Here is an 11,678-nt window from a genome sequence, read left to right on the forward strand (position 1 = left end):
GACAGCACTAGCAGCAGCTTCCAAAGAAAGACTCTGGACCCTGTATTTATATTCTTTTATCAATTAAGCACTGTCTGCACTCCTGCAATTCGCTTTTGGAAAGTCATTCCACAGCAGCCCTGCCAGGCTCCCTCCCTTTTCACTTTCTGTGAAGCAATGAAGACCCATTTGTCCTGGCCTGTTTCTGCTCCGTGTGGCTTACAGATTATTGTGGAGCCCACCTGTTGGAAGTGGCCAGAGGCGATTGAGTTTTCAGTGAGTGCTATACAGTGCATCTATCCATAAACAACATATACATTAACATCTTTAACAATATCACTGCATCCTGTGAATTTTCAGGCCACAATATCAACCTCTTATTTTTACATTGCACCTGGATCTTCAAATGTGCTATAGTTTCTATGTTAATTCTCAGCCAATTATAAAATGTACAGGAAGCATTATAATTCCATATTATTCCGTGGGCACTCTACAACGATTTCTACTAAGGATGTTAAAATATATTTCACTTGCACAAACAGTGTTACGCAAAAGCTTTCCATGCATTGCCTTAGATATAGAAAAGAAATGTGCTTACCATTGCACAGAATTTCTCTGGCATTTCCCCACAGGTGCTGTCAGGGGGCTCCAACCTTACTTTCAGGTACTTGGTCATATCCGTGGATTCTGGCTGGCAGGCCATATATTCCCAGACTATTCCCTCATCTGATTTCATCAGAGTCTTGCACACATCATAATGCGCGTATTCTGACGGGTAATGCTGCATTCCTGAAGATATAGTAACCCAAAGGGCTTGAAGTGACAGCAAGCTTGATAAATACATCTCTAAATCCGTTGAAATCCTCTTAGCAGAAACACCAAATGTCACATCCAGTCTTCTCCTATACAATCTGGAGAGCGATAAATATATATATATATATATATATATTTATATATATATATGTGATTTATAGATATATGTATTTTATTACAAAAAATAGGCTTCAGCAGTCAAATAAGAATTTTGAGCTCACAGTGTGTTTTCTAGGAAATTGACGACGTTTGTAGTCACCGTCCATAATCAAGTGACCTCCTCTGAAAACGGCTTCAGGCTGATGCTCGGTCATTGGTTACATCTATTGGATAAGAGCTTTTCACAAGAGATGTCCTGGAGCAGATAGTAATGTTCCAAAGCGGTGGATCTTCTGTTGTACTGCGGATAACCCTGCGCAGCTCTCCACTGCCGGCTCACGAGGGATGGTCAGGCCTGCTGATGAATCAGTTTCAGAAGCAAGAGGATGAGTGTCTACAGCGCAGTCATCAATGTCCCATCAATCAGTCAATCTTTTCTTCCAGCACAGGCACCTTTTTGGAAACAAAAGAAGAGGATCTATTTTCCACGCATCAACACACAACAAAAAGTGCAACATGTTCACATTTTGCGATGGCTTTGTTGTGCTTGCTGAAAATTGGTGTAATTGGGTGAACACTTCTTCATGAGTACTTTGGCAACGTTTGATGTTTCTCAACCATGGAGATTGTTCCAGAAGAGTATTTAACTCTTGTCCCCATCCAGGGAGTTTCTGAAGCTCAGTTACTGAACCATTCCCTGGTTAGTCCAAGCTCAATTATGAACATATATGAGACTCCACTGGGTCTTAAGTGAGTTTAACCCTGCACACTTAATACTTTTTGAGAAGCAGCAGCAGGCGACAAATACTAGTCAGTCAAGTCAAGCACCCATGTTGTATCATGAGGCCACAGAGCACATGTCTCAATAGGGTGGTAGTGACAGTAAAATGCAATAGTTCATCATATATTTATTTACACATTTTTTAAGGGCTATTGAGCAGTATATTCATTTTTGTAATACCAAGGGACAATAAATTTGAATACAGCTGGAGAAACAGAGGACCTTATAGAGTCCAACATTCATCACAATAATGAACCATGAGAGCTGCATCATTTTGGTTCTTGCTTTTACGAGCACAATGCAAGAAACTTGCAAGGACCTTATCTAGGCCCCCTCGTGGCGATAAGCCATTTTCACGGAAATTATTATTGCTGGGCCTAAAAACATATTTGGGTGGCACGTGTCAATGTTTTCTTAATTACAAAATGCAATGCCAAATTAAGAGGGGTTGAGGTGCTCAACAGAGGTCCTTTCAAATTTACGCTTCTTAGTTTTCAGCTTCATGAGTATTTGGTGGCACTCAGAAATAATCAATTCCAATTAGGTGATTGAGATATTGCAATCATTCACAGAGGGAAATATTCCCTCCTTAACAATTATGGTTCCAGTGTATCTCAAGTGTATTAGCAAGAAACAACGCGCTACGTGACAATTTGGAAATTGGAGATTTCATTGCTCTGGTCTTCCCTTTCCCAGACTTGAACGTCAATTATTCAGCTTTTATCATTATCTCATTATACGAAGTCGGTGAATATCCTCCATTCGGTGATTTTTATGCCTATATGGCAATATTCATAATTCTTCAATAGACTTAATGAACTTTTAGATTGCGATTTGCAGCTTTCTGCATTTTAATGTCGGCCTTTGTTAACAAACTTTACTGCGCCTAAAATGCTGCAGTTGTCTGTCTGACCAGTGGATTCATACGCATTATCGTCTCTACCGGAACAATAGTCAGTTTCAGATATAGACATTTGAAGTTAGATGCACCTCCCTTTGAGGTGTTCATGCTCTAGAGATACAGAGTCCAAATTTGGTTTCATCTTTCTCTTCCCCTTTGAATGCCTAGATTGCAACTGCAACACTGGCTGCCTCCCAGAACAGGATCATCTGCTCCTAAATTAACCTCCTTCTGGGCTCTTTGTAATGTCCGCTCATTCATTTTTTTTTCAATGGTCGAAAAATTTTGCAGTTACTGCCTGGTTTAAAAATCTGTCAGCTGTAGCCTAAATGGGGAGCAAATGAGCGACAATGTCATGAAACTTCATGAAATGTGAACTTGATTAAATGTGTTCGTTCATTATGCCGGCGTCTACTTTAACCTCTTCCCTTTCCAATTACAGACGGATCTTATACATTTCAACATTTTTACTTTTCTCTTATTGGATTTTAAGACTAGCTTGTATGATAATTCAGTGTTTTTAATGCTGCTGCAGAAAATGGTTTTTAACCTGCTCGTTTCAAGTTCAAATCCAGGAATAAATAACCATGCAATTGATAGAAGGGTGGCTACTGGGTTGGCTAATAGCAATTATCATTTAACCCAAACAAGCAATACCGTTTTTAGTAATGAGTATAAAAGTACGAAATATATAATTGCTTGTAAGCATTTACAAGGTCTAAATAAATAAATAGCACCTCGGCTGGAAATGTTTCAATTTTTAAATCAAAGTATTTCTTTCAGTCTTTACTTAAATCGCAGACTTCGGTGTCACCCTAGGCTGATTGGGTAATTATATAACAATGACAAGAATGGGTCACTCAACTTTTACTGTAACTTTTTACAGCACTTAAAAATGTGCATCGTACATTAAAGACAGTTTATTACAAACTTTATTAGAATTCCAGCTAGGTCTAAAAAGAGCTAAACTCATGAGATTGCAAATATAAAACATCAATTCCACAGTTAACTAGTTTGTAATTCAAAAGGATGGGCTGAGTACACATTGTGGAAAATGCACCCTGTGTCAAACAGGCTAGCAGACACAGTTCTTATTGTCTGTAAGGATTGCTATAGATTGCCTGCATTCCCCTGTTGCAAGTCCATGCTTCCCACTGAGCCCTAACAAGGTCACGCCCTCCTCCTTTTGAAGAAACTATAGCGTGTACGGAATGTATACGAGTGGGTCTGGAACATCTGTAAACTACAAACTGGACATTTGCAATTCCACTGAATTACGCTCTAAATTGAAGCACCTCCCTTATGACGGATATAGATGGGTGCATTTATTAATTCATCCGTAATCCAGCACTAGTGATCACTCATAGAATGAAATAACTGAGGTGGATTAACACAATGCTTCTCGGAGAAGGCTTAACTTCCAACTATCTGACTGCTGAGCCTTCTCCTCCTTGGCTATCGGTAAGTCAGTCAGTTTCACAATCACGCCCTTATGAAACCTCTTTCCACAACATGCTAATTCCTTGATGTGGGGACAATCTCTGCATAGTTCACTGTATGTAAATATTGTCTGGCCTTCAACTCTGTGAAGCCAAAGATACTGTGAAATGCCAACAGATGGTTGGATTGTGTTTCCATAGCAAAGTCGTTTATAATAATTGCTTTATGGATGCAATTGCCATTCTCATCATATTCAATTCACAAAATGCTATTATAGGACAGGCGGCAATAGTTTGCATTAGGAAATGTGCTGAAAACTCGGATTGCCTCGCCACGATGATCTGAATACAGACCAGCCAGCTGCAAAACTGTCGCAATACGTATGTGTAATCAACAACAGTGAGATTGTGGTGTATTATTATTATTATTATTATTATCTTTTGTAGAGCGCGCATAGCTACCCGAAGGCATCCCAGCACTAGCGTCTAGACAGAGGTATACGGCAAGCTTTATGCAACTGGTATAGCACAGATTTCTCTACAGCATAAGATGTTTAAATCCCATAAAGATGGCATGGGACTGACGAGGAACGTATTAACTCAAACGATAATCCAGACCATTTCATGGGATGCCGTGATATCCCACGCCGCAGGGAGGGAGTTCACGACTAAACGCGGATTTAATAGTCTTTGGCTCTGACTGAAGGTCAGAGGCATCTATCAATAACTCAAATTAAGCAACTTAAAACATTTCATAATGTCTCCCCCCCCAAAAAAAAATAGAAATACCAAACCTTAGCAACATTCATTATCACAGAAGTAAAGCATATAAGGGAATAAAAAGTCTTAATAAAGGTCATGAAATAGGATTGCATATTCAGATACCCGTGTAGCTCCCGTCCGTAGTTTGGGAATCCTACTAAATGTTAGTGCATTTCCATTATTTGGGGCTTTATTTATTTTGAAAATGTGTCATTATTAAGTAGTGGTTAGCCAGTAAAAATACTTTTCAGCCCATAATATATGGCCTGCAAAACCTCTCAGTGAACAAGCTCAGTTTTCATAAGACCCCATGAGCCTTTGAACTGCTGGCAGGTAAGTGGTAAGGAGTACAAATGTAAGGCGACAAGTATATTAGACTAAAGGGACCCCTTGCATCATAGAAGATATGCATGCAGACCTTTCACTAATTAGTTGTACAGAGGCAATGAATAATGAGAAGCCTCCAATAACAGTTTTAGCAATAAAAAAATTCTGAGGACTAATGGTAGCATTGAACAGCTTTCAAGAAACCTCAACGCGACAACCCTAGGTGCACATGTTTGTCCCTCTGATTTAATATCTGCAGTTTTAAGTTTGGGGTTCAAATCAATCCTCTATTCCTTTCTGCCCAGCTATTTTTATATCTCAGTTGCCCATAATTGCCGCCCCACTTATAATTTCAAATCAATAAATTCAGTGTTAGTCGTGTCTCAGTGCTATGCATGCACAGACATCCGCGACAGAGGAGAAATTGAAAATAAATGCGAGTCCAAGTGTCATCTTAACGCATATAGTCAGTCACAGTAAAGCCATTCCCTAAATCAGAGCAATAATGGTGGCCATTATACAGGATTACAGATTAGATTATTTGATGAGTTTGGTGCAAGCACAAGGAAAAGGTGTGGAGCGCGCAAGACAGCGGAATATCAGGCATAGGTAGAGCTGTGCTGTCAAAAAGCAGCCAATTACAGGTTACATTTCTGGCTCATAACCAGATGTGATTAATAGTTTTCCATTAAATTACAGACGTATTACTAATGTATTAAGAATGTCAGGCTTTGGCAAGGACCGATAGAGCAGATCTGAGTTTGTCTGCAGAATCTCCATTTAATGCGCTTCCATTGACAACGGAAGAGATATTGACCAACGAGCTTTAAGTATAATTTGCTACAGGTCAGGAGACTTTTTAATACCGCCAGGCTCGTGGTATAGAATTTGTTTCAGAATGGTGCCTCATTCCCTCTGGTGCTTTGTTAACCTACTCCTTTTTATCTTTAATCTCTTCCTTTAAAAAGACACAAAGAACAAAAGGACGGCGCTTGTCTCAGGGTACCATGGGAGCAGACACGTTTACTCTAGCTGCATGATCTAGCAACGCCCTCACCGAACTCTGCTTCCGAGACATTATTCTGCAGTGAACTCTGGAGACAAGAGGCATTTACACTAACGAGGAACTCAGGGCCTTTTGTATAAATTATATGTGTGTAGGGAACGGCTTGTACCATCCATAAATCTATATCTACTGGCTCCGGCATTTTTTTTAGTGTGCACATGGCAACTACATGAAAATATGAGAAGAAATAAGGGAACATATTTTTGGTTGTATTCATTTTAATTGCTATGTTAAAAGAACACCCCAAAGGCAAGCAGGATCATTGCAGTGTACGCATTTGGTACCAATGTTTGTTTTTTAAGTTGTCAAACCTGCAGGTCTAACGGTAGGATTTTTTTTTTTCAGCAAGACATTTGTTGGCACTTTCAGTTTATTGACACCTCCTAACCGGAGAGCAAAAGGTTCCCAACTCAGATACTTTCAAGGAAGTGTATTTAGTGGAATGCAGAGAAACAAAGGAACTGATATTTTGAAAGAAATCTATTTAAGGATTATCCTTCTAGTTATGATTAACATGAAATTGAAGCACTTCTGAGTCAGAAATTCAATGTGTGACGTCCATGGGGACACTGTCACAATCAGCATGCTTCTGGTTATTGTCATACATGGTATTGAAGATGTGGGATCATGCATATTCTCTAATTATAGCACAACTTTCAATAGGAATTTGAGGAAGACGCTGTTTTAATTGGGCTGGCATAGACATATCTCCATAAGTAAAACATTACAGTTGGTATGACGTGCCAAAGACGACTGAGCAAATGTATGCACGAAAAAGTGCACATTCTATAAACAACCATTATAGGATAGCATAGTCACTTAATGGGCTCATGTGACATAAAAAATATAACAAATTAAAAGCATCATCCATGTAAATAGGAAATGGATTTTCAAAGAAAACGCAGCACAGCTGTAAAATCACTGGAAGGGAACTTGCTGTGAAAAACATGTTTACTGTACTACATGACATAGGAATGAATGTTATTTTAACAAAATGCATTGTGGCCTTGATACATTGAAATATGCTGGACATCACAGGTTCAGTTCTTTTCAGATGTGATTCTTAGCAAATGGATAACATGTGCGTCACCTAAGAGGGTCGTTTGTGGTGGTATTTATATGTACTCAAATAGCTGGAGTGCAGCGGGTTCCTGAGGGGCGGTGCGCACTTTGCAAATGTGTGTGAGGTGGCACGCGCGGGTCTCAGAGACAGCAGATTCCACCTTGCACCTGCTTTACCCAGGAGAATAAAATCGCTGTACATTCCAAGGGTAGGGGGCAAACCTGAGACGGGTGCAGGGACATCCCTCCCCTGACAGCCCGCGTTCAACCTAGCACAACTCCGGCACACAGGACGGGGACAGGCGCTTAGTGGCTTTGGGATTCACCTCCTGATCAAATTGGTTCTAATTTATGGCACTTCTAGGCTAACTAATTCTCTGCGCAGTCAACAGAAATGAATATGAGAAGTTCAGTGAGGTCCCTGGGTCGTTACGCGCAAAAAGTCCAGCATTTTGAAGGCACGGGTTTGCCAGACATAAGAATCGCCTTCAGACGGTGTCTCAAATGGGAGCTTCCGCTCACAGAGGACTCCAGGCCGGACCCGTGTGTGTGCCTGGCACAGATGTGCCAACGTACATCACACTTGGGCAGTGCCCACTAATGTAGCCCAGAACACAGCTGGACCACTCTCGGGCTCTGCAGCCAATCATACATCATGTGCCATTTATCGCCACAGGTAGCACTTCGCACAACCTTGACCTCCTTTGCTGTAGCCCCCAGAGCCCCTCGGTCTGGCTCGTCCACACGCCCCTGGATGCAGCTCATTTGCAGCACGGAATGCTTGGCCTTATTCCTGCAGCAGAGCTGCTAATAACCATACACATTAACCAGTCCGTGGGACATAAATCTCGGCAAACTGTCGGATTGCACAGTGTGGCAGAGGCAGGGACCGAATGCATCGCGTGATTGGTACGTTCCGCGTGCCACCTGAATCCCGCGCGCATTAATAATGCAGATAATGCATTGCATTTGCGCGAGGCCAGCATCCGATCTGCCCTCGTGCTGCAAGAACAGTCTCACTCTCGTGCATTCCTTGGCATGCACCTGCGCTGCTGCGCGCGGTTCACCAGAACTCTCATGGTTGGGCTGCGCGTGTACTACAATGACATCTTGCAGAACGACAGATGTTTGCACGCTCTGGACAGCGATTCAGTCTTTACAGAGTGACGCTTTTAATAGCAAGCCATCATGCAACTTTTCTGCTGGAGCCTGGCACCTGGGATGTGCATGCAGTGTGCTGTCCCAGGACGTGGGCTTGTAACAGTCTGTGAAAGAGCGCAGCCAGTCCGCTGCTGAGGGGACACGTGTGAAGAGACTCCCACTTCATCTCTCCCCCTCCTCCCCCCAACATAGGTTACAAAAAACACTTGGAGCGATGAATGCCCCCGCTCCGAGGTAATCACCTGACAGGGACCAAAGACGGAAACCAAACTTCGGATGAAGGGGCGGGGTCTGCATGTCACCGCCAGCGCTATAGACTTCGGGGCGTTACCTCCTTCCATTCTCTCGGTGCCAAAAGTCGGCATTAGTGATCTCAGACATCTCCGGCTTTAATACATGGTATGATCTTGAAATCACTCGGCCATGACGCGGTGTCCAATGTATTTACAGACACGTGACTTTTCAATTAAAATAGTTAGGGGTACTTTGAAGGGCTGCAAACTGGGGAGAGCGAGATGAGAGGTACCAATGCCGAAATTAATGTAACCCACATGGTATGCCTCCATGAAACACTACACGCGCCGTCATGGCCCCTGCTATCCAGGGTGAGGAAATGGACGACCCTCTCGTGTCTGTCTTTGCAGAGTTGTTGTCTCTGTTCCACGGGCAGAGATGTCGCTCCTCGGTGGGTTCAGGGCATGAATGAGGAGGGCAGTCCAGCGGGTGCGCGGGAGGCCCGAGGGTAGTTAGAGGGGCATGTCATAATTCGAGACAGGGTGTCCAGCGCCGTCCCGACAAAGAACCAGTTAGCCCCCCTTGTGTGGCCCCACATTCACCGGAAAATTAAGGGAGGCGAGTGAGAGAAGTGGCGTCGCGGAGCTTCTGGCCGGGAGGGGGCGCGCTTTCTTCTCATAGCCACGATTCCACCTTTCAATCAATTAATTAATGGAAGGGAAACTCGCACATCTGAAGGCACAGATCTCAATCTGACAGACTGGCAGCTCAGCCATAATATGTCTGCTGTGGTCAAAAGAAAGGATGCTGGGCCGGGCAGACATTCCCCCACAGCCCCCACCGGAGGGCACGAGATGAGATGCCTGCGGTTTGCTCCAGAGCAGTACTTGGAAAGTTTATCTTGGAGGGAGGAGACCCTTACGTGGGTGGGCTGAGGGCCACCTCGATACTCTGGGGGTGATTGGCACAGATAGTTGTGGTAAATTACTTGTCAGCTATTCTTCACTGCGCTGCTCTTCTTCCTTTACAACAATAGTCGCAGCGGTGTCCCCCATACAAGTATGTGTTCCACATGGGTTCCTGGTTCAGGGAAGCCCCACCTGCACATCGCACCCCCACCCCCTCATCTGCTCAGACTCTGGCTGGGTTCTGGGGTTGTCCGGTACCGGGGGTGTATAATGAGAACGTGTGGAGTGGGGGGGGGGAGGGGGGGATAAGGGCGCTGGGGTTGTCTGGTATTGGGGGTGTATAATGAGAACGTGTGGAGTGGGGGGATAAGGGGGGGGGGGGGTTCTACTTACTCTCAACACCTCTTTCCGGATAGCAGGTCTCGCTGGAGGGGCTGTGCCCTCATAACTGATGGTCACATGGGTCTGTCTCTGAGGTCCGACCTGGGTGGATGATGTAGGTGCTGGGACTCCCTTTGAACTGGTCCAGGGATGGAGCACTCTCTCTCCTCCAGTCCTCAGGCGGGGCTGCAGGTGCGGGGCGCTCCCTTACCACTGGTGCCCTTGTGGAGTTGGCAGGATCCGGGCGCTTCTTGTCCTCTTATCCCAAGGCGGCGGCTGTAGGTGCCGTGCGCTTGGTACCCTGGCAGGAGAAGAGATGCTGGTGCCGGACGCTTGCTCACCACTGGTCCCCTGGCCGAGGGGAGGGGACGGGGCGGAGGAGACAGCAGGTGTTCTCTCTCTTCTGGTCCCAAAGCGGGGGCTGCAGGTGCTGGCACTCCGTCGCCCCTGATCTTCCGTCGGGGGCTGCAGGTGATGGGCTCTCCCTCTCCTCAGGTCCCTTGGCGGGGGCTGCAGTTGTCAAACGCTCCCTCCCCACTGGTCCCCTGGCGGGGATTCGGGCGGAGGCTCCCTCTCTGCGCCCAGCACACACTACAGACCCGGGCAGCAGGGATCCGGCCGCCGCTCACAAAACTTGCGCCTTGGATCCGAGGAGTTAGTGAGTGATGGCCTCAACCGCTCCGGGTTCCATGAGCACCTCAGGCCAGCGTCCCTCTGTCTCCTAAAGAAGCGCCGCCTGGACCGAGGGCGGGGATCTCTCCGGATCCGAGCGATCAGCGGCCGTGACAGGTGCGGGAGTCAGCAGGACAGGCAGTGAGCGCGCAGTGTCCCGGCACAGCCCGCTGCCCCTCCTCCTCCTCCTCTGACTTCCCCAAAGCCGCCAGGGTCATCGGATGGCTCCGCCCCGCACCGCACGCCCCCGGGGAGCCGCGCAGGCAGCTCTGTGCTCCAACCGGGAGCAGGGCTCGGGATACAGCCTGCCAACCACCTCGCCGTGGCCCCGTGCGGGCTTCCCTCCGGGAGCCCCTACACCACCACCAGCCTTTCCCCTTGCGTGCCTGGCAGGGTGATCAACCTCACTGCACGCGCCTACAGGCTCTAAACCCGGGGGTACGGAGGCGCTAAGAGAAGAGATGAGGACACAGTCTGAGGCAGTATCGAAGGAAGGGCAGGAGAGCAGGGTCAGCAGTGGTGATGTGTTTCGGGCAAAAGGCTGTTAGTCCCAGGGCAGCAGAGATGGGCTCGCAAACAGCTTCACGCTGTACTAGGTCTCATTGAAAGTCAACCCTGTTGTTCACTTCCTCTGCAAGTCTCTGCCTCCGTGAGCTCGCCTTTTACTTCTAGAGCTGCCCCTGGTGCCCCCGAGGTGATTCTGCTCTATGCGAACTGCCTTTGCACTTCTAATCATGCTTCTGCCCAAGGTCAGCGAATTCTCTTTTCTCTGAGCTATTGCCCTCCACGGTAGGTGCCCTATGCCCTCCCAAGCTCCATGGCTGTCTCTGAACTTCCATGCAGCTTTACCCTCCCCGGGGTGTCTCTGCCTCCCTCCCCGTGCCACTGTGCAGTACACACTGTCTGCCCTCGGCGCAGGTTGCCTGCGGACCCTGCAAGGGCTCTGGCTTCCTCGTGGGGTTGCACTAAGTTGCACCGCCTCCCCCCAGGTGTGGAAGGGCTGGGTCTGCAGCGCAACTTCCTTTACCGTTTCCTTTCATCCCCTCGCCATGCCCCTCACCCCAATGTCTGCTGAAGGAGGAGGGGGGGGGGG

The 11,678-nt window shown here is 46.3% G+C and overlaps 1 protein-coding gene across 3 annotated transcripts in view; it reads right to left on the reverse strand.

Annotated features, from left to right (window-relative positions):
- Nucleotides 1–10,751, reverse strand: part of NTNG1 (netrin G1) — an 800,162-nt gene extending 789,411 nt beyond the window's left edge. For all 3 annotated transcript variants that reach the window (XM_085602246.1, XM_085602244.1, XM_085602247.1), the window contains exons 1-2: nucleotides 9,926–10,751; nucleotides 578–1,344 (exon numbers count right to left, since the gene is read on the reverse strand). In XM_085602246.1, the coding sequence (XP_085458372.1) occupies nucleotides 578–823 (246 nt within the window). In that variant the 5' untranslated portion in view covers nucleotides 824–1,344; nucleotides 9,926–10,751. The remainder of the gene's footprint in view (nucleotides 1–577; nucleotides 1,345–9,925) is intronic.
- Between the last annotated feature and the right edge of the window lie 927 nt (nucleotides 10,752–11,678).

This window comes from Triturus cristatus, chromosome 4_2, assembly GCF_964204655.1.
Source record: "Triturus cristatus chromosome 4_2, aTriCri1.1, whole genome shotgun sequence".
Classification (NCBI taxonomy): Eukaryota; Metazoa; Chordata; class Amphibia; order Caudata; family Salamandridae; genus Triturus; species Triturus cristatus.